This window comes from Oreochromis niloticus, linkage group LG2 (assembly GCF_001858045.2).
Source record: "Oreochromis niloticus isolate F11D_XX linkage group LG2, O_niloticus_UMD_NMBU, whole genome shotgun sequence".
Taxonomy (NCBI): Eukaryota; Metazoa; Chordata; class Actinopteri; order Cichliformes; family Cichlidae; genus Oreochromis; species Oreochromis niloticus.
The window spans coordinates 15,654,742-15,677,775 of NC_031966.2; the positions used below are offsets into that span (position 1 = coordinate 15,654,742).

Below are 23,034 nucleotides of genomic sequence, written 5' to 3' on the forward strand. Positions count from 1 at the left end.
GTGTAAAAAGATTCCCAGAGCTTGTGCTGAGAATGACACATAACAAGACTTTCTGTCACATTTTAAGTGGTGAGAATAAAGACATTAATAACTGTTATCAAAGTGCTGCCAGTAGTTACTCCGAAAGAAATACCTCTTAGATCCAGTGATAATATACAGAATGTTCACTAAATAGGAGAAAGGTCATTTCCTGCATTTCAGCCAATCATTGATTTCTGCTTTTCAAACTTTCTTCACCTTGTGATGGCTGTACGCCTCCTATTTGAGCAAGAGAAGATCAGTAGAGTGCAACAAGAGTGCTGTGCCACAATGATCGTAAAACTGGCTGCTTTGATTCTTCTTTGTACACCATGTAAGTGCAAGTCATTGCTCGTGAGAAAAACATGAAACGCATGTTTGTACTACACTGTGGTACATCTTTACTGTTGCTGGTATTTTATCCTTGTAACTGTAATTGCATCAATTTTGTCATTTTGTTAATTGTAAATTTTCTTTCTTCTTCAGCTGTGATTCAAACTACAGAGGTTCCTCAGCTGATCTCTTTGACTGTTGTTGACCTTGGTGACAATGTTACTTTTGGCTGTGAGGTCTCTGAGAAGGAGTTAAAATCCTTTAATTTGTATAAACAGTCTCTGGGACACTTGCCCCAAAGTGTTGCTTCTGTTGTTTTTAACCAAATAGCTTTAGCTGATGAATTTAAAGATTCACGTTTCACAGTGAATAAAGAAGCATCTCAGTATATATTTACTATTAGAAATGTCAGCAAAGAGGATGAAGCAACATATTTCTGTCAAACACGAACCACATATTCACAGATGTTCAGCAGTGGCACATTCTTGGCTGTGAAAGGTAATATGTTTCCCTTTTTGTACCAATGTCACTGAACAGTTCAGTGATATTGACACAAATCAGTTTAATCAATTACAAAAAGTTTATATTTCAATTCTGCCTTAATTCACAGATCACAATCATCAGAAATCTGTTTACGTGAAACAAAATCCAGAGAAAGAGTCTGTTCTTCTGGGAGACTCTGTGACACTTGAGTGTTCACTTCTCTCCAAGAACAAAGAAAAAGCACTCCAATGTCCAGATGACCACAGTGTGTACTGGTTCAGAGCTGGATCTGAAAGATTTACTCCAAACATCATTTACACTCTCGTGAACAACGGTGATGAAGCTCTTAAGAGACGATGTTCCTACAGCCTGACCAAAACAATACAGAACTCCTCTGATGCTGGGACTTACTACTGTGCTGTTGTCACATGTGGGGAGATCCTGCTTGGTGAAGGAACTAAAGTAGAGACAAGTATGTATTAACATTTAAATTTAAATCCATCTTGTATTAAACCATTTAGTCCGGCTAATGGGAAGAGCCGAAGTCAAAACAACCTTTTATTAAGATATTTTCTGTCCTACACTATGCAAACCAAATAGGCTTGTTTTCTTTATATAATGATGCATTTATAATCACGATCATTAAAATCTGACAACTTTTCTTTGGCTAAAATCAATGAACTTTGACTTTTGTAGCTATTGACTATCTATAAATTATGTGTTTTAATTAATGGTTCATAAGTACATAATGATTTATTTTATTGTTTATTTTCCAGAGTCAGTATCAGAATTTGGGCTGTTTGTTCTTGTGCTTGGAGTATTCTTGACCAGCAGCATGATTTTGATCCCCATTCTTGTTTTCTACAGCAATCGAAGGAATGTTTGTCAACGTTGCACAGGTTGGAAATGTTAACAAATACTGACAAATTAGTGTTTTTTTGAATTTTTTGAATGATTACCATTTGTAGTATGTGTGACAGAGCAGCTACAAAGTTCCCAACTTAATTTCCATGTGCATTGGAGTGTTTGGCATTATTATCATGCTGGAGAAAATTTGGTTTAATTTTGACAAGAGGCTCAAAAACACTTCCTTAAATGTGTCAGGCATTTTATTTATTAAGTATGTGACTTGCAGATGCTGTCAGTTTGCTGTACATATTTCTTAGGCCTTCATCTTTTGAAGTTAGTTAAACTAGATTAGGTTAAAACAATCTAGTTAAAAAGTTCACTCCCCTTTCTCCTACGTATTTCGATACCTCTACAGTTGTCATCTGGACCAAACACCTTTCCACTCTTCACTTTGCACATACTTTGCATAAGTTAACCTCTTTTTTCGTTAGCTCTTTATATTTTCTTTATATTTTCTGTCATACTGTCACAATTTCATTACATTAATTGCAGTTATTATATGTACACATACTGAGAATGGATTTCTTTTTTTGAAAGGAAAAATGATTGGCTCCCATCATATTGGCAAGTCAACAGTGGACCAATCAAATTCCATAAATACGCTTCTGGTAAATATGTGGCACAATAAAGCAATCAACCTTTAAACATTAGGACTTTTTAATAATGTCATATCATGCAATGATAAATAATAAATAATAAAAATTAAAAGAACATCAACTCTGATCTCCAAAATTTCAGTAACACTAACATATGAATATTTTACAGAAAGACACTACAACCAGCTGTGCAGCACTGGGTTTCCCCAGAAAAATAAAGATGAGAAGAGCATACACGGAGTGTGTGTACTCTGTTCTCAAAGCAGATAATTACACCTAACACCCTCTCTGGGGCAGAGCAGGCCTATGCAGCGGACACTTTCATTTCAAAGTTATCAGCATTTATTTCCTTGCTGCTTATGTTCTTAGCAACATACTTTCTTGTGGGAAAGTCAGTTTGTTAAGAAATCACCGCAGCTTGCTTGTCACTATTTTTGCAATATCACCATATCTCTGTTATCATAGTTATTGATTTTATTTTGCTGCCATAAAAAAAAATAAATTGTATTAGTTTCTTACATAGAACAGCTTCTGTAGGCTACTACAGTACGTATGTGAAATCAGTTTTTGCCTATTGTGGTCCGAGAGTTTTCGAGTATAGTTTTCAAATATATCATATGAGTTTATCTTTTGATTTAACTTTTAGATTCCTTTTTTGAATTCTTTATAATTCCAACAGTGACTTTGATTTCTTGTAATATTGTTGAATTGTTTTTTTCTAACTTCATGATTTTCCAGATAATAAGTTTCTGTTTTGCAGTTATTTGCAAAATAATTATTTTTTTGGTTCAGATGTTCATTGTTATTCTACAGATTTTAAATTTGGGGGATATATTTGGGGAAGCTTTTATGTTTCTTTTTTTATTTGATTTATTATAAATTTCAACAGTGGATTCACTCTGTTTCTCTTCCTGTCTTGTTTTTATGCCAGTGTCTTGGTTCTTCTGTATCACCTAGTCTGACCTGATTAAACTGATAATCACTGTCTTATAATATTCTGATTACTTCCCCTTAAGCTTGAAACATACTTGTTTAGTTCGAAGTAATAAGGATGTCTAAAGTTTCTGTATAGCAACAATATTTTCTGGCACAACTTCATCTACTTTTAAGGTGCATGGAGAAGAAAAGGATCTGATGACGTGAAGACTCCAGTGGAAACGCGCTGGTCACTTAATAAAGCTTTTCCTTTATACTTTAAGTGTCGCTAAAGTTTCTGTATATGCAGCTCTGACTGAGTGAATTTAATCATAGGTTGTAGTATATATAGTTTAAATATTTTTTAACAGCTGAAGAACAACTTGAAATGACAGAATGTGAATCATCTGTTAAACTTAAAATAGGTACTGTGCATTGATCAAAAACAGCAGTTTTGCTAATACAGTGTTGGGGAGTAGCGGATTACATGTACCGGCATTATTTAAAATACAAAATATGAGTAACTGTATTACGTTACAGTTACTGGTAATAATTACGATACAGTCACTTTGTTAAAATAAATGGATTACACTGCGGTCTTTTCCTGTTTCATATGTTAGGCTATCCCATCTCTATCCCCTCTCTAATTTTGGTAATTCCCCGCATTGCTGGAAACCTAAACAAAGCACAATAAGAGGCTCTAATGTAAGCATCCTGTTAATGTTGGTGGTGTCAGTTACACAGTGGACCTGGAGCCAGCACAACAGAGCCAGCAGTGTGCGGGCAGGAATGCATTTCTTACTTGGAAATTCTGACACCACTTCACGTTTAAATAAGAAAGGGATGGGCGAAATCTGACTGTGCAATGCAAAGTCTTTTTGCCAACATCCAAGCTGCTTTCAGCATCAAAAGACTCCACCTCTAATCTAAAGAAACGTGGAAGTAAGTTCTTTTTTAAAAACTAACCTTAGCCTACTGCAACTACCTTGTATTAGTTGTGGTAGCTACCTGGTTATGTGCCACTTCAGTGTCTTCGATGCACTACTGCTGTGTGATTTATTACTGTTACTGAAGGCTGCATTACAAGCTACTAACTGTGAAAGCAGATAGAAAAAAAACATATTACTTATACAGAAATAGTTTTCTATACGAGGTCACTGCAAAAAGTGTAGACTTACCCAATGTCCACCCTATTGTTACTCATTTTATAGTAAGATTTAAAAATCTAGTTGGTATTGCTTTCAGAATTTCAAATGGTTAGCATGGTATTCAAAGTCAGGGAGGTGTTTGTGGTGCTTTACGCTTGGCTTATAGCACAGTATCACAAGAACCTAGAAGCGATTAAAGGTTTCTGATTCAACTGAGACAAATATGACAGAGAAACTGTAAATTAGAGTAAAAAGTAGTGTAGTGTAGACAAAAAGTCTAGACAAAAGAACAATTTTTTCTAAAAATATGAAGGTTATATAAGAAATACAACTGCGGCTGAGTGAAGTCTGTTCTGAGTAAATCTAAAGTTAACATTTTATATGGTTTTTCCTCTGATTTTCCCCCTGACTTGTCCCCAAAATCCACTTTTGCAATGTAGCTCATATTGTTTGCAAAGTCTTCTTTACTTCCTGTCACGGTTTGCGGGTGCAAGCCGTGTGGGAATTATTTAGGACCAGAAGCAGCAGCTCAGGTGCAGGTGAATATTTATTGACGGGAGTGCAAATCAACAGAAATGGCAGGTGACATGAACAGGAAAACCTAAACTGGGTAAAACTAACAAAACAAACCAGAAACAAAGATGCAGGGAGGTCCGGGGAAATACACATGGAGAGATGCAGGGAGACCGAGGGAAAACAACACAGACGAACCAGCAACGAGGACGAGGTAACACACACTATAAATACACATGCCAGGAATCAGGGGAAGGGAAACAGGAGGGGAACACACCTGGAAGACATCACAACTGACGAGGTAGGGGAAAACGTAAACAGAACACACTGACATAAGACACAGACCTTCACAATAAAACAGGAACTACACATACAAGGACAGACATGGGCCGAACAGAGTAAACACTAAACAGAGGAAGAACAGAACCAAAATCACACTAAATAGAAAAACACAAAACGCTGGGTCAAACGGACCCAGGATCATGACAGTACTCCCCCGGCCAGAAAAACAGAAAACCAACCCGACCAGGGCGGGCGGTGGGGGCCCAGGAAGGAGGGCTCGAAGCAAACAAACAAAAAAACAGAAGCACTAGAAAGTAAAAAAAAAACAAAAACAAAATACGAGTCCAAAACCAAAAGAAAAGAAACACACCAGAGCACAGGAAAACAGAACACCTCAGGGGGCCGGCCGTGAGGACGGCAACGTGACACAGTTCAGGGGGCCGGCCAGGGGGCCGACAGCACCGGAGCCCAGACAGTTCAGGGGGCCGGCCGTGCGGAAGGCAGCGGCGGCCACGTGGAAGCAATTCAGGGGGCCAGCCAGGGGGCCGACAGCACCGGGGCCCAAACAGTTCAGGGGGCCGGCCGTGCGGAAGGCAGCGGCAGCCACGTGGAAGCAGTTCAGGGGGCCGACCGTGAGGACGGCAATGGCATCGTCGTTGGCGAACGAGGTGATGGAGCTGGTCCGGAGGCCGACCGTGCGGAAGGCAACGGTGGCGACTCAGGCGAAGGGAGTCTGGGGGCCGCCCACGACGGTGATGGCGCCTGGCCAGTGGCCTGGAAAGTGGCCGGTTAGCTGAAGGCGAAGACACGGAGGCTGGACCAGACGGGGCTGAAGACTCGGAGGCTGGACCAGACGGGGCTGAGAATTGGAGGCTGGACCAGACGGGGCTGAAGACCCGGAGGCCGCCGCAGGCGAGGGCGAAGACCCAGAGGCTGCCGCAGGCGTGGCTGATGAGGCTGCAGCTGGCGTGGCTGATGAGGCTGCAGCTGGCGTAGCTGATGAGGCTGCAGGTGACGGCGTGGAAGCCGGAGACGGAGGCACTACAGCTGGCGTGGACGAAGAGGCTGCAGCTGGCGTGGACGAAGAGGCTGCAGCTGGCGTGGACGAAGACGCTGCAGGCGACGGCGTGGAAGCCGGAGACGGAGGCGCTGCAGGCGGCGGCGTGGAAGCCGGAGACGGAAGCGCTGCAGGCGGCGGCGTGGAAGCCAGAGACGGAGGCGCAGCAGGCAACGACGTAGACGGTGAGGCTGCAGCTGGCGTGGATGGTGAGGCTGCAGCTGGCGACGGCGTGGAAGCCGGAGACGGAGGCGCTGCAGGCGGCGGCGTGGAAGCCAGAGACGGAGGCGCAGCAGGCGACGACGTAGACGGTGAGGCTGCAGCTGGCGTGGATGGTGACGCTGCAGCTGGCGACGGCGTGGAAGCTGGAGACGGAGGCGCTGCAGGCGGCGGCGTGGAAGCCGGAGACGGAAGCGCTGCAGGCGGCGGCGTGGAAGCCGGAGACGGAAGCGCTGCAGGCGGCGGCGTGGAAGCCAGAGACGGAGGCGCAGCAAGCGACGACGTAGACGGTGAGGCTGCAGCTGGCGTGGATGGTGAGGGTGCAGCTGGCGACGGCGTGGAAGCCGGAGACGGAGGCGCTGCAGGCGACGGCGTGGAAGCCGGAGACGGAGGTGCTGCAGGCGGCGGCGTGGAAGCCGGAGACGGAGGCGCTGCAGGCGGCGGCGTGGAAGCCGGAGACGGAGGCGCTACAGGCGGGGGCGTGGAAGCCGGAGACGGAGGCGCTGCAGGCGGCGGCGTGGAAGCCGGAGACGAAGGTGCTGCAGGCTGGACGGATACCTCGGACCCTCCAGCGACGACAGCAGACGAAGGCTGGACGGATCCCTCGGACCCTCCAGCGGAGACACGAGACGAAGGCCGGAGCGGTCCCTCGGACCCTCCAGCGGAGACACGAGACGAAGGCCGGAGCGGTCCCTCGGACCCTCCAGCGGAGACACGAGACGAAGGCCGGAGCGGTCCCTCGGACCCTCAAGCAGAAGCCATGACCAAGCCAGCAGTCATGGAGGCCACTAGCTGACACAGTGGCGACTGACAATGCACTGAGCACTGGCTCTGCCCAGGCAACGCTGACATGAAGTGGTTCCCAGGGGGCTGCTCAATCCTCAGGGGTCCAGAATCGACCAAGACCCAGCCTCTGGGGAAGCCCTGGAGTTGCTAACTGTGCCAACGGCGGCTAAACCCTGAAAAGTACACTGCGTAGACATAAAGCCTTCTCCCTGCATGGAGTGAACGGGTGAATCTGGTAATACTGGAACCTGAACTGCAAGTAACGGTGACACTGGAGGCACTGGAGACTGAACTGAAAGTGACACTGGAGGCACAGGGGCCTGACCTACAGGCGGCACTGGAGACTGAACTGAAAGTGACACTGGAGGCACTGGAGACTGAACTGAAAGTGACACTGGAGGCACAGGGGCCTGACCTACAGGCGGCACTGGAGACTGAACTGAAAGTGACACTGGAGGCACTGGAGACTGAACTACAGGTGGCACTGGGGCCTGGACTACAGGCGGCACTGGGGCCTGGACTACAGGCGGCACTGGGGCCTGGACTACAGGCGGCACTGGGGCCTGCACTGAGGGTGAAGCTGGGAGCACTGGAGACTGCACTGAGGGTGAAGCTGGGAGCACTGGAGACTGCACTGAGGGTGAAGCTGGGAGCACTGGAGACTGCTGCGGGGCAGCTAACTGAGCTGAGAGCGGCTGCGGGGCAGCTAACTGAGCTGAGAGCGGCTGCGGGGCAGCTAACTGAGCTACTGGAGGCTGGGCAGCTACTGGAGGCTGGGGAGGAGTGGCGGAGCGAGGCTGGGACGAGGAGGTGGGAAGTTTGTGTAGCTCCGAACGCGGAAGTCCCAAAAACAAAGCAAAGGATTGCAGCGGAGTAAGCCCAGTGGAATGTTTTTCTAAATAAAATTGTCTTAATTCACAGATCAAATCATTTCTGATGAAATAGTCCAAAAAAGCCCAAAGGTGAGGTAGAGAGTAGTGGGTAACAGGCTGAAGGGGACTGCAGAAACTTTAACTGTCAGGTTAAGTATTATTTCGGTCTGGCGACCGTGGCTCAGGGGGTTGGGAAGGGCACCTGTAACCGGAAGGTCGCCGGTTCGATCCCCGGCCTCTCTGTCCTGGTCGTTGTGTCCTTGGGCAAGACACTTTACCCCTCTGGCCAACACCTCTCGCCTACTGGTGTTGGCCAGAGGGCCCGATGGCGCGATATGGCAGCCTCGCTTCTGTCAATCTGCCCCAGGGCAGCTCTGGCTACAACCGTAGCTTGCCTCCAGTGTGTGAATGTGAGCGTGAATGAATAATGTCATTGTAAAGCGCTTTGGGTGCCTTGAAAAGTGCTATATAAATCATTATTATTATTTCTGTGCTCCAGAATTTGATTTTTGTTGCCTCACTTTCATCTTCACTGCAATCTGGCAATTAATTGTGATCTTTTATTCATTCCTGTCTTGCTCTGAGTTCTATATCTTGGTTCTAATGCCACAGCATTATTAGACTTGGACTATTTCACTAATCTAACTGTTGATGACAGAAATGTAAGCAGTAGCGGTTTTTGATATGAGCGACATGGGCGGTTGCACAGGGCACCATCCTGGTGGGGGCGGCAGCAATTAATCCATCTGGAGAGCAGAATGTCTCAAAATCCCTGAAATCTCTCTCTCAATGCATTTCGGGCAGTTTGTCTGAAGTTTGTCCATTCTGCGCTCCAGATAGGTTGATTGCGTTAAAAATTTTAATCGCATTAACAAAAAAAAAAAAAAAAAAAAAAAAAAAATTTAATCGCATTAATCGTGATGACGCCGTTAACGCGTTAACGTTGACTGCCCTAAAACAAACACAAAAACTGAAGAAGTCATGATATAGACTTATAATTTGCACCCATGTGTTTTCTAAATTCTATCACACACATCTACGCGAAAAGTGAGCGCAAGGGGCCCTCGGTGCGCCTGCTTGCTGCTGCTGCTGTGCTGAAGTCTCACACACAACCTGTTCAAAGGGCAGGGGGCGGGCTGCTTCCAAGTAGTGCACATTTCATTCATAATATTGTCACTCCAAGCCCATTTTTTATTAATTATTTTTCCTGGGTTGTGTGAAATCCCAGAAAAAAACACTGTACAAGGTGTAGGTCTATTAGTCTATTAGTACATGTTGTGGGGTTGGGTGATACTGGAGCGCAAAACTACTGATGGAAAATGGACAGAGGGAGAGGGAGTGTTCGCCCAGGGTACCAAACAAGCTAGGACTGTCCCTGAATGTAAGGATTGTAAATGTAAAGATTGTGAAATGTAAGTCATTACAGGTCATGATGTACACAGCAGTGGATTGCTATGCAATGAGAGTTGTAAAAAACAAAGGAAAACGCGAGAATGACCACATGATTGTATGTATGCTGCTGTTGGATGAGACTCTTATAGTGAGCAGGAATCATCTGTAATGATCTGTCCTTAACCTGTCCATTTTAATATTAGGAGAGCATTACTCATGAAATGTACAAAAAATAATGAATACAGCAGTTAGTTAGCCCTGAGTCAGTCTGGCAACCTCTCCAGAGTGTACCACACCTCTTGCTCTGTGATAGCTGCAATAGGCTTCAGCCCCCCAGTACCCTTAATATGGATAAGAGGAAGAGAATGGACAGATAATAGTATTTTTCAAAGGAACAAATGATTAACATGCTGTAACTACATCTTAAATCACTGTATAAAAATATTATAAAACCTCATTAACTTCTATCTTTTACTTCTAAATGCTTAATGAATTTTAGTGATGAAAAATGTTTACAAAGCTGCAAAGCGAAGATGAACAATAACAAGATTTGATAGAAGGTGTTTTATTTAATTTCATAATTTGGAAGATTAATGTTGACAAACACAGTAACATTGACAACAGGATTTTAGGACAATTCATTACAACTAGACTGCAAAATGGTAAAGACAATGATGTACTATGATACAATAACCTTCCTTTTAACCCTCATTGTTCTACATTTCTTTCTTTTGAGACACAAACCAACGCTAGGTACTGATCAAAATCACCTTTTTTCTTATCTTGAAATCTGTAAACTTCTCTCATGTGTGGTTTCCCTGTTTGAATACATCAGTATTTTCCTGTTAGTCTTTAGTTTCAGCTACAGTACTTTTCTTATTTACGTATTCACCCTTTACTTATTTCGCCAAGATTTTATCATCATACATCATAAAAAAGAAATTTAAAAAATTGGTACAGATTTAATTTGCATATTTACTACATAATTACCAAGAATGATAATCCCTTGCTTTCACAAATGTCTGTCTGTTTGTTTTATTTTAATGGGTATGCACTTATGTGGTATGCACCCTAACTATCCGAACCTCATACATTCCAGACTAAACCAGGAATGCTGCTGTTCAAGGCGGATCTTGACATGTATAAAAACATGTACATTTTCATTATCAATCATTTTTATTATCGATCAAAGTACATTTAAACATGCTGATAACAATATGTACACAAAGCCACAATATAAAAGAAACAATTAGCTCCAAGCAAACATAAAGAAGATTATTTCATACCAATGCATCGTATATAGACCTAATCCAGCCCAAAAGTCTTGGCAGCCATATAGATCTGCTGCCTCGTCACTGCGTTTGCACTCTTTGTTATACTTCTATCAACTTCTATCGTGGTAAAGACAACAGCAGAAAACATCCATGTGTCCTTATTCTGGGAAAATGCAGTTCATAAAAAATATTAGAAACATTAAAAAAAAACTTTAAAAAGAAAAATATTCTTAGCTTTAATTGATTTACCTGCTGTCTTTTCTCATCACTAAAGATTTTCTGCAAGACAGCAGCTTGATTGTGGAAAATACAGATAACAATGGATAAAACTCAAGATTTATATGCTTTTATTAAAAAGAGAATTATGATTAACTTAAATTACCTTTGGGGTGATCACTGTTGTTTATCTTGATTGTGTAAATGAGGACAGCAATAACAGTCAGACTTATAACCAAGACAGCGCAAAGAAAGAAAACAACTCTACTAGCTGTCTGTGACCACACGCTGTTTTCTGCAATGATATTAAAAAGAAAAGGAAAGGATGAGATGAATGCCAAAGTGCAATAAAAAACAAACAAACTAAAAAGGACTAGTTAAGTGCAATTTGTAACATCTTTTCTCATTAATAGAGTAATGATAACGTTACCTTGAAGAACCAGTGTAGTTCCACTTCCAAATAATATCTCCCTGCATGTGGCCACAGCGCAGTAGTAAGTCCCAGCATCAGAGGAGCTGACCTTCTTAGAGAAGTGATAAACACATGTCTTCTGATGGTCAGATCTTTCCTCACATATATTACTTCTATTTCTGTCAGTGTAGATGATGTTTGGAAGAGATTTATCTGATTCAGCTCTGAACCAGAGGACATCAGGACCTCCTGGACATGTCTTGTTGCCAGAGTCAGAGAAGACTGAACACTGGAGAGTCATTGTGTCTCCTGGATGGACTGGATTTGATTCTATCAGCAACTGACTGACTGCATAGTTTGATGTCTTCTGAGTGTTTCCTGTGTAATACAAATCACATTTTTCCAAACACGCATAGAAAAATGTGAACATTTGTAAAAGTAGATTGGCTTATTACCTGTAACTAACAAATATATTCCACTCCATGTACTTCCAGCCCATTCTGTGTTTACACAGTGATAGTGACCCTCATCCTCTTGAACTGTCTCCAAAATGGTCAGGCTGCTAAAATTTGCATCATTATTTATCCGAAATCTTAAGCTCGAAAATCCAGGACCAAAATCAGCTGTAGACTTAATCAGAGTAACTATTAATTTAAGAGTATCCCCGACGCTCTGCTTATACCATTTGATTCCCCTAATGCTGAGCTCTTTGGGAATAGCACATGGCAAGGTTGCTGGTTCACCAAGCTGAACAGTTTTAACTGGAACCAGAGAATCTGAATTAAGAGAAAACAGAAAAATAAAACTTTTTTTGCTGTAGTAACTTTCCAGTGTAAAACTATTTTAGTCTGTGCAAATGTATTTGACATATAAATCCTTAACTAAGAACATTTTTAGACAAAATAAAAATGCACTTACATCCTTGGTGAAAAAAAACCAATGTAACCCAAAAGACGATCATCTTGGCACTGCTTTTTGTTGGGGACCGTACTGGTATTTCAATGAGTGAAGGAGGTGGAATGAATGTTTTAGGTCAGTAAAATGCACCTGATTGGCTAACACCAAATAGATTCAAAAGTACATTTCCTGTTACATTTACCTCCTGTGCTTTGTAAAACGTATCACCTCTCTTTCATCTTCTATTGTGTTGGACTCTAGTTTTTCACACTGCCAATATGGTAACTATTCGTGTCCTTCGGTCTTTTAATGTAAGAAATACCTATAATGTGTCACACTGTACATTTCAGGGAAAATTTGTAGATTGAATATTGGCCAGGGGACACAACATTTTGCCACCTGTAGAGCTAAAGAAAAGGCTGAACAATGGGGATAGTTTATAGTCTTCAAAAAACAGAATATTTGGCCATTTTTGTAGCAAATTTCATGTGAAACAATCCAGGATTATTCACATATTTGAATAAAAATTAAAAAAGTTGGGAGGAGAACTCCAGAAGATGTGGAGGGTAAAGGTAACAGTGGTCCCAGTGGTATTCTGAGCACTTGGTGCAGTGATCCCCCAAGCTAGGCAAGTGGCTCCAGCAGATCCCAGGAACACCTTCCGAAATCTCTCTCTAGAAGAGCGCAGTCCTAGGAAAAGCAAAGATACTGCGCAGGACCCTCAAGCTCCCAGGCCTCTGGTAGAGGACCTGAGTTTGAAGGACAAGACCGCCCACAGGAGTGAGAGGGTAATTGTTTTTTATATATATGTTTGTAAGTGTGTTAATAGAGGGTTTATAAATACATATTTCATATTGTAATTCATGTTTAATTCAGTTGTTAGTAAAGTATTTTATGTGACCTCACCAAAGTGATAACTATTTTTTGCCTTATGAAGCATTTATAAATAAAATTGAAATAACTCAAGGCTCAAAAAAAGCCTCAGCCATCTTCACATCAGAAAAATGACACAGACAAAACGACAAAGAGATACAGAATGGACAAATATTTATTTCCAGATGCAAACATGACCCATCTCAGGTTTGTAAATTATTAAATGTATGTAGGACCAGAGCCGAAGTCTTTAAGAAGAGTTTTAGAGAGAACAATACACTGAGCAATTGGAGCCACAGAGTAGCTTCACTTAAATGTACGGCAGCTTCTTCATTTATAATAAAATATGAATGTTATCACAAAACAATAGTGAACATTTCAAAGATCTTCATAAATAACTGCAAATGCCATAAACAAAGTTCCCACCATATTTAAATGATAATGGAGGAAATAAATGTTAGTTCATTCATGAGGTTTAACTTTCCTCTCATTTGTAGTCTGTTAGGTAGCTTTAGTAAGATGAACTTGGCTCTATGATCAAGCAGAGGTAGGGCATTTGTTGTCCTGCAGTGAGTTCTGTTGTCAGATGAAGGCAGTCTACAAAGTATATGGTACAACTGGTCTGTGGGCCACTCTTGTCTGTGGTTTTGCTGGTAAGTCAGCAAGCCACAGAGAAGAGCAAAATTATAACAAAGAGAGACGTGAAACTGAGTGTTAAAAACTGTGAAAAGTGTCCACTCTCTGCTCTATTCCAGACCACTTGTCTGGAATATTCGGCAGTCACTTACGTAATCCGCTTCCAGTAACATTCAGTCAGGATCCTGGAGGAATCACTGCACATGCACGGTGGGTGAACCCCCTGTCCGACCGGAATCACATTTGTGGGACCATAAAACCACCATGTCAGTAACCAGTAAGGTTCAGTTCTAAAGTGCTTCTGAATTAAACTAAGTAGTCAGGCTGTGCTTTCAAATAGGTGGACTCTACTGGGTGATCTTCTCCTCAGTACAATGAAAACTCAGAGCAGTTCGTCGGGATAAGGAGGTGATCAGATTAATTAAATATTATTAAAATAAATATTATTCATATTAATCTTAATATTACTATTACTAATACTATTTTATGAAGTCATGCTGATTCACAAGGTTGAGGTGGTTTGGGCATTTGACAAGGATGCCTGCTGGGCACCTCCTGGGTGAGGTGTTCCAGGCATGTCCCATCGGGAGGAGGCCCCAGGGCAGACCCTGGACACGTTGGAGAGATTATATCTCTCGGCTGGCCTGGAAATGCCTTGGTGTCCCCCCAGAGAAGCTGGAGGAGGTGGCTGGGGAGATGCTGCTGCTTCTGTGGCCTGGCCCTGGATAAGCGGAAGAAGATGGATGGATGAATGGATGGTTGTATGGATAGATGCTGATTAATCTAAAGAAATGGAAACAAATGATGTGTTTTTGGGACAGACTGCTGGTAACAAAATGTCTAATGACACGATTTAAAATTCATTCTTTCCTCTTTTTTAAAATCTCAAAATAGTATTTTATTGCTTGTCAGTAAGTATTGTATTTGCAAAGGTGGGGTAATGGGTGGCATTACTGGAAAACCAAAAGACATACATCATTAGCTTTTTGCTCTATAGAGTACAGATTGCTGAGCAGAAGTCAAAATAACCACATGCCCCAGAACCAAGAAGTACCTGCATCCCAGGAAGGGGTAGAACTGTCCAGTGGAGAGTGGTGACCATCTCCCACAAGGATCAAGGCTCAACAAGCCCCAGCCTAGGACTTATTCTTTCCTTTTTGTCACTATGTAACAAAACTTGGTTTATAATCACTTTATGGAATTCCAGTTATTTTGACTGTTGTCAAAGTCTGATTACTGTGATTTTAAAATTGGGTATAACCATAATGACTGACAGAAACCAAAATAAAACCATCAGGCCCCACCTCTGACTTAGATACTTCTAGCTGCTGTCTTTTTTCCCAAGGGACAGCCACAGTATCCAGCACAGATGGATCACACACTTGCTTTTGCATAGTTTTTATATTGGATACCCTTCCTGACAAAATGCTCCCATTTATCAGGGTTTAGAACAAGCAGAAAGGGTACCCTAGCTTATGACCCATGAAGGGTTTTTGTTTCTTGTATTATTATACCATGAAGCCACTAGGCCTTACCTCTAGAGTAAGGAAAGTCGGCAAGTTTTTATTTATTTCAGAGTAGCCTAGACTAACTGAGTTATTGTCAAAATTTAAAGTTCATAGCTAAAAACATACACATGCAAGAAAAAATGCCACACTGACTCTTTCTTAAGAAATTTAATTAAATAATTAGTGACTTTCTTATAATGTTGATATTTTGTGTTATATTGTTGTATTAAACTATATTTACTATCAAACAGGAAACTGTATATCCACTGTAACCACTTTTTACTTTCATTAAAACAATGTGAAAATAATGTATTCATGTGGATTACAGAGAAACACATCAATATACTAAATAATATTAAAGAACACAACAACAGAGACTAAAACCATTCATAGATGGGATTCATACTGTTTACATCTCTAAAATAGCTTAATAATATACTTTTTAGTCTTTGCACATAAATACAGTGTCAAAAATATACAAATAATTACATTTCTAACAAACAACAAAATCCACATCCATGATGCTAGTAGAGCTTAATCCAGCCCAAGAGCCTTGACATCAGTGTAGATGCTTTCTTCCTCCGAAGTTTTTGTATCCTTTGTCCCCGATTTGCTCGCTTTTTTAAAAGTTGGTGCTGAATAAACCAACAAGTCCGCATCTGTCTGAGGAAACAGCACACGTTAATATTTACACAGGAAAACATGCTGGAAGCTTATGGCTCTGTTTGTCCTTATAATTACCTGCTGATTTTCCTGGTCACCACTTGAAATTACATTTGTTTGCAGGGCAACTGCATCTGTATTGTCAATTTAAAAAAAAAAAAAAGCAGTAAAATTAGGTTATATTTGCCTAGTATTGATTGCTTGATGTTCAATGGGAGTGACTTTGCTTACCATTAGAATACACATATGAATTCTTCTTTAGCTTCTTGATTGAATAAACTAGACAGGCTATAACAATCAGGCTTATAGCCAAAGCGACACATAACAGATAGAGAATTGTATTGTCCTTCTTTGAACAGCTTTTCTTGACTGCTGACATAAAAAAAAAGAAATAATGAAAGTTAACAGTAATTAAAAGTGTTACCAAAAGTATTTTTCAATTATTTGATTAGGCATTATAGAATAGATGAAAACCCAAAATGTAAAGAAATGCAGAAATCCTCTAATTGCCCCATTATAAAAATACCACTCAATTACCTTCAGCATCGCCTGTTGTTTTATTTTGAGGAAAAGACTCCACACATGTGGCCACAGCACAGTAATACGTCTGAGAATCAGAGGAGCTGAGGTTTCTGAAGTAGCTGTAGAAACATGTTTTTGTTGAGAGTCCCTCTGAGTTCCTTTCATATTCATCTCCACCATTCACATGAGTATAATTAGAACCCGGGTGAGATTGATGTGGTTCTACACTCAAACAGAACACGTTGTCATCTACTGGACATGTTTTATTCTGGAAGTCATGGAGGACTGAACACTGAAGAGTCACTGTGCGTTCCTGATGGACAGAATCAGGTGGAGGAGTTGTAGTGAAAGGAGGCTCAGGTCCTAAGTAATTAAAAAGAATGTGCAAAACCACTTGTTATTTTAAAAGCAAAATTCAATAAAAAGCGTAGCTTTTGTTTTTATATTAACTATTTGGTATACACATGGTGGTACGTCCATACATACCGCCATGCACAAATGAGCAAACAATCAATGTAAATTCACAAATTTTACAGGAATCTGCAAAAATTCTTCAGGTTTTTGTCTACTTACCTTCAACTTTCAGGTAGGTTCCATTCAAAAATGTTAGTTCTCGATTTGCTGTTTTCATACAGATGTAAACTCCTGTATCACTCTGCTGTGCTTTTGTAATATACAGATCAAATATTCCAGGATCTGTTACAGTTCTAATGCGCTGATCAGCACTCTGAGAGCTAAATGATCTTCCCAAGATTTTAGGAAAATCTCCAGAAACAAGCTTGATCCAAAACAAGGTTCCTACTTCCCTACGGGGGCATGTCAGGTTAATATTCTCCCCAACGTAAACTGTCTTGGTCTCGAAATTCTGTTCATCTGAGCAACCTGGCCAAAAACAAAAAACAAAAAGGGAAAAAAATCAGTCCAGTCAGTCATCATGAATTTTGTTTGTCCTTTTAAATTTCTTAAATTTCATTACTTTAAATATATATCTGCAGTAAATATCATCTCTCCATATACTTACGACCAACATTGAGCATCAGGAATAAATAAAAAATAACCCTCATTTCTGGTGTTTTGACATGATACTGTTGTAATAAAAACTTAATTTAAATGATCCATCTAAATATAATCATTTGAAGTGGGAGGAAACACTTTCAGAGCAGTCTGATTGGCTTCTCGTTTCGTTGGTTTTTCACTGCATTACCGTAGTGGAAACAATATGAACCATCTTTCCAACCTAAGCACATGAAACAACACCAAATGTAGGTTGTGTCATTTCATATTTAAGACTTGTTGTGGGTTTCTCAAAATGAAACTTACAGAAAGAATACATGAAAGAATATTTTAGACTGTCAGCTGGAAAGAAATGTGCAAAAACATTTTTTATAACTTTCATATTGAAATTCACATTGATATTGAAACTAAAGAGCCTAAATTATATTTCCAAGTGAAACACATGAACATTTTAATAGATACAAATTTAAGACCCAAAGGCTAAAAACTAACATTTTGAATCATTAAATAAAATTTAATTTAAATCATTAATAAAAGTTATCGTTTGATTGGTTTTGCAGATTGAAGTTATCTGCAAAAAACGTGTTTTTCTAGTCTAATTAAAGTTAACAATACATATTGATTATGCCCAGCTAAACAACCAAATAAAGTTGTGGTCCATTGGAATTTGATCAATATCGCACCTGATTATTGTAGTAATTAACATTCACATGTTATTTAAGAAACCAACAGAAGAAAAAAAATACAGAAAACCATTTAGTCTACTTGCTAGATTGTTTGAGAGGTGTATAACTGCTGCCTAAAGAAATTGAAATATCACATAAATAACATGGAAAATAATGTCATGATGCATGCTCAGTCATTCAGTTAAGGAATTGGTAGTGAAGGACATAATGTTTTCAGTGGGAGAAACAGTGAAACATTTCTCATTTAAATTTAAAATATTTAAAAATACTGCATAAGTGTAATTTTTGATCATATGAAAAATGACACTTAAAAAGGGAAACTACAAATTGCTACAAATTCCTGAGAACTCCCAAAGAAAAGACAGATCTAATGAACATTTTAAACACCTATTTAAAGCTTAAAAAAAACTGCTGAAAAGAGTTCGTGATAAGCTTGTTTTAATTTTCAGAACAAAAAAAGTTCTTTCCATTGTTGTAAAACCCATTAAGAAATATAACTTTATGTTTTCAACTGTCTATCATTGAACAGTATAACCAGAATCAGTGACACAGAATCTCATCTGCATCCTGATCGTCAAAATTCATAGTTTATTGTAATGTGTGAACTACAGAAAGAACGCATTAGGTTTTCTTGTTCTTGATGACATTGCCTTCCCACATCAGGAAGGCAGCAACCCCACCTTCCTAGTGTGTGAGCCAACCAATAAGACCACACCCTCCATGATGATGACAGGATATAAGTGCAATGCAACATGTGGTGTTACGTCTCATCTAAGGGGCAGTGACCCATGAAAAAGCATCAATTTTCCCCAAGTTTCAGGCAGCAATAAAACCTACTTATCAACAAAGAATAAATGTTATATTTATTATTCAACAGATTTAAAAGCACAGGCATGTAGCATAATGCTAGAGTGAACTAAGGCCAAACTTACAAACAAACAAGGCTGTCTACTGATATAAAAAATAAGATACTTTACGAGAAATGGCTGAGTGAGCTGTGCCAAGCTTAAAGTCAAAGTTTTCTTTGCAACAAAAATATCTATATTTTATGGTTATGTTACAAGTTTTGATTTAAATTGGCTGGACGTACCACATTTTCATTAATTTTCCTGTTTATTTACAGCATGTTTTAAACAAGATATAGATTCTCTGTTTGGGGAATTTATTATCTCCAACTGGGGTTTTCGATCTTGGCTCCTTATGTAGGGTGTGGTCTTCAGGCTACACCCTACATAAGGAGCCTTTTAATAATTGGCAAGTTGTAGACTGACCACACCTCTTCACACACCCCCGTTCTCTGTTAGCCATTGGGGTGGAGGGGCTGGGAGGAGGAGTTGGCCGTCCAATTGGGGTCTGGGATGCGGGGCCTTCGTGCTGTTGTCTTGTCTCCACCCCAAGGAAAAGGGTAACAACTCCTGGGTCTAGGTCTGGGGGTGGCCGTGCCTGGACCTGGGGTATAGAGTAAGTTTGAGGAGTGTGATTTTGTGTACAGTGTCCATTTGTGTCTGTCTCTACGTAGGGTGAGTGCCGAGTATTTGTATATGTGTGCATGAGGGTGGGAATGAACGTGTGTGTCTGTGTGTGCCTGCTTGTCTGTGTCTGTATGTCAGGTCAGGTCTTAGACTCCTAGATCTCCCCTCACCACACTCCCCGCATTGGTGGTTCTCAGTGTCCGGGGCTGGGCGCTCAGGTATGTACTGGCTCACTCCCGGTGGCTGCTTGGCAGGGCCTGGCACCTGTTGCTCGGTCAGTCCACTCTGGCACAGCTGGCTGCCAGCAGAGCCTGTGGGCACATCACTGCAGTCCCCTCAGGCTTCTGCTCCATGGCTGCTGGCTGACCCATCGTCTGGGGCTCTCCTCAGCTCTTCCCAAGAGGGTGTCACGGTTGCCCCTCCGATGGTCGTCCTTGGGTTCTCGCACTCTGGGGTTCTGGATGTCTGGGGCCTGGATCTCCTCCATACCTGCTTCATGCCCTGGGGGACAGGGCCATTGCTCCCCACACCCTCAGTTCATTACCTGGAGAAACCTTTTGAATACAAGCGCGCTGATCCACACAGGTGTGCACACAGGTGTACACATGGGTGTCCACAAACACAAACTATACCTTTCTTGGCTGCTATCTCAAAGCACATTGTGCGCTGTCGGTCTTGCGTGCTGCACAAAAATATTCAATATTTAGTATTTACTGTTATTTACACTTAGCTAGATTATTGCAATGGTTTTGTGTTCATTATGTTGCTCTCTTTTTTGCTTGTTTTCTTTTTTTTCTTCTTCTCTCAACAGCTGATCAGGTGAATTTTTTTGTAAGTGCTTTTTCTCACTGTCCTTCTTCCCCTCTGTCTTTCTTTCCCTCCCTCTCTGTCTTTCTTTCTCCCTTTCCTATCCCCCAGTCATGTCTGGCCCGTCTGTAACAACTGAAAATAAAATTAAATAAATAAATAATAATAACAAAGGTCAATCAAAAGGACCAATACGGCAAGACCGTGATGATCCACTTGGTAATGTAAATCCGTTGGGTATCTTTGTTGGCCTTCAGATAATAATTCTGACGGCTAAAGAACCAAACGGGAAGGCAAAAAAAAAAACCAAAAAAAAACAAGATTGACCACACCAATCACAGCTGGGCAGCTGCACATTCTAATTAGCATTTTTACTTCTCTTACTATACAGCTCTTTGCGTAAAAGAAGGGAAACACCTGTTACACAAAATGACAAATATGACAGCAGTGGCAAAGCAATATTTCAAGACATTACATTAATTTCATAATTTTGTGCATAAAACAAGCTATCAACAACATCAAGAACAGGTAGGGAAGAGCAGAGGTTGACTTGGCTGTTAGGGGTCAGCTAATATGAGTAATACTGAAAAATACTGAATTCAACCTTTTGTTTTTAACTGAAAATAGACTGATGTTGCACTGGCAAACAACTCTGATTAGAGAGACTTTAACACAAGTTGGATGCGTGTTAAACCAAAAATAAAAATTGTAAGACACCTGAACTCACTGTAGTCTGTCTTACCGTTATACTTTCTCTTTTATGTGTCAGAGAAGTGAAAGTCATAGGGTTAAAACTACCACTGAAAAGCAGTCCACTAAAATAGCATTAAAATGACCCAAATTGTGTATGTCAGTTTCAAGCAGAACTACTGTACACCTAGTGACAAAAAAATATGTCAAAATTGCTGCAGTCAGACTGCACTGAGTAGTCTCAGTGTCAGAGTAGGATATTGTGCTCAGTGTTCTGGTCTGTTAGTGGTCTAATCAGGGTCAACGTATTGTGGACCACAAGCCAATACATGTTGGTCTGACAAAGATGTTCTTAATATGGTAGCACAAAACCACAATGTCACTGGTTCAAGTTCAGCCTGGCTAGAGATCAATGTGTTGCATGTCACAGCCCCCTCTCTGAGGCCACATTTCCTGTCTGTTGCTTCACTGTTCATGCCTGCAACGAGAGAAAAAAAACTGCACAGTGCAAGCAGCGCTGGAGTTTTGTCAAGCAATAAATGAGTAATTCCCTGAAACAATGCTGTGCCCAGCTTCTGTACATGTGATATATTCACATGTATATACTAAAGGGTAAGGATTTGAGAAATAAATATAACATTTTAAAGACCAAAGATAAATAGCTGTGTTTTTTTTTTCTCTAGAAATATTTTGTCGTTCTTTGCATAACCTGCCTTTTCTTTTTTGCACACAAAGTCAAACACAAAGTCACAGTCATTACTGACAAACAAACAAAGCATGGAAACTTGAGCATTTCTGTGGTCGGGCTTTCAAAGACAGGTGTGAATGCGAAGGGGCTTTTCTTCCTGTGTCACTCTCTTGGTCTTGCAGCACTGTTTTATCAATTTGATGTATAACAAAAGCAGCTCTTGTTGGAAGAGTTAAAGAGGAAAGGACACACTTACCTGGTCAAACTATGACTATTCTAATCACACATTTGTGTGTTTTTTAAGGCTATCAATGAAAGATGAGAGGTGCTAATGAATTGTCCCTGCCCTTTATGGCACGGGCAGGACTTTTTAAATTATGTAAACATGTGTAAAGTGTGTATAAAGTGTGTACTACACGCATAGATGACAGTTTGTTCAAATTAATGATGAATGAAGTTAGTTAAACCTTTAAATGCAGTTGTATGAACATTGCATATAGATTGTATGTTATGATAGATGCATAAGGTTGCAATTGTGTGTGGTTTTAAAGCACAAACAATGTTTGCAATTTAAAAGGCAAGAAAGAAAATAAAATCAAGTCAGATGTTTAAGCTAAAAGTATGCTGCTGAAGCCTTGCAGCACTTCTCTCACTTCACATCCTGTTGAAACTCACAGTGAGGGGATTGTTCTGAGTAAACAGCTTCAGGTTGGTCAAAGGGCGGAGAAATGGCCCACCACAACCTTTATCTGTGTAGCTGTTGCATGGAGCTTTGCTTTGCTTGCTGGATTGCTTCAACAATGTATAATACTGTGTTTTTATTTCCATTTTTTAGAAGGTTTTGGTGGACATATACATAACATTATGACAAAATCTATGTCTCTTTTCATTTGCATATGGCAAGAAACCAAAAATAAAAAGGTTATTTTCAGAATACTGGTGATGCAGGTGTTACAACGACCAAGTCTTTATTTTCCTTATAGTCTAACAATGGACGACACAAAACAATCAACACCACTTTGTAAAAAGAGAGAAGCAAGTATACACATACACTGACGAGGTAAAGTTAAATTGTTGGAATTTTTATGGTATTGTCAAGGTTCTGGCTCATTTTAACCCAGCATTTTCACTTTCCGTACCCGGACCGTGACAG

The 23,034-nt window shown here is 40.7% G+C and overlaps 2 protein-coding genes and 1 gene segment (V, D, J or C); 1 reads left to right on the forward strand and 2 right to left on the reverse strand.

The window, feature by feature from the left end:
* Positions 1–677: 677 nt before the first annotated feature.
* On the forward strand, positions 678–2,602 carry LOC106097355 (Ig kappa chain V region K29-213-like). The segment is given in 5 exon segments: positions 678–849; positions 962–1,306; positions 1,702–1,733; positions 2,281–2,351; positions 2,513–2,602. Coding segments are annotated over 4 exon segments (420 nt in total).
* Positions 2,603–10,091: 7,489 nt separating this feature from the next.
* LOC106097356 (signal-regulatory protein beta-2-like) lies at positions 10,092–12,407 on the reverse strand. The gene is made up of 4 exons (XM_025899106.1): positions 12,344–12,407; positions 11,881–12,201; positions 11,444–11,803; positions 10,092–11,308 (listed from the first exon to the last, which is right to left on the reverse strand). The coding sequence occupies exons 1-4, from the start codon at positions 12,384–12,386 to the stop codon at positions 11,166–11,168; spliced, it is 867 nt and encodes a 288-aa protein (XP_025754891.1). The 5' UTR covers positions 12,387–12,407; the 3' UTR covers positions 10,092–11,165.
* A 3,085-nt stretch (positions 12,408–15,492) lies between these two features.
* LOC102077845 (uncharacterized) lies at positions 15,493–17,604 on the reverse strand. 3 transcript variants are annotated; one of them, XM_025899031.1, is made up of 6 exons: positions 17,546–17,604; positions 17,098–17,406; positions 16,540–16,887; positions 16,234–16,371; positions 16,081–16,136; positions 15,493–15,998 (listed from the first exon to the last, which is right to left on the reverse strand). In XM_025899031.1, exons 1-6 carry the CDS (start codon positions 17,586–17,588, stop codon positions 15,864–15,866), a joined length of 1,029 nt encoding a protein of 342 aa, XP_025754816.1. In that variant the 5' UTR covers positions 17,589–17,604; the 3' UTR covers positions 15,493–15,863. The 3 variants fall into 3 exon arrangements, with proteins under 3 accessions (XP_025754816.1, XP_025754810.1, XP_005465634.1); XM_025899025.1 differs by having other exon boundaries at positions 16,234–16,374; XM_005465577.4 differs by having other exon boundaries at positions 15,493–16,002; positions 16,234–16,374.
* Between the last annotated feature and the right edge of the window lie 5,430 nt (positions 17,605–23,034).

Bases quoted from the DNA above. Each gene is read 5' to 3' on its own strand.
- LOC102077845 (XM_025899025.1), bottom strand. From the start codon at position 17,588: ATGAGGGTTATTTTTTATTTATTCCTGATGCTCAATGTTGGTC. The intron at 16,888-17,097 runs GTAAGTAGACAA...TTAATTACTTAG, and splicing joins AACCTACCTGAAAGTTGAAG to GACCTGAGCCTCCTTTCACT. The intron at 16,137-16,233 runs GTAAGCAAAGTC...TTGACAATACAG, and splicing joins TTCATATGTGTATTCTAATG to ATGCAGTTGCCCTGCAAACA.
- LOC106097356 (XM_025899106.1), bottom strand. From the start codon at position 12,386: ATGATCGTCTTTTGGGTTACATTGGTTTTTTTTCACCAAGGAT. The intron at 12,202-12,343 runs GTAAGTGCATTT...CTCTTAATTCAG, and splicing joins GGTTTTTTTTCACCAAGGAT to ATTCTCTGGTTCCAGTTAAA. The intron at 11,309-11,443 runs GTAACGTTATCA...ATATCATTGCAG, and splicing joins AACTACACTGGTTCTTCAAG to AAAACAGCGTGTGGTCACAG.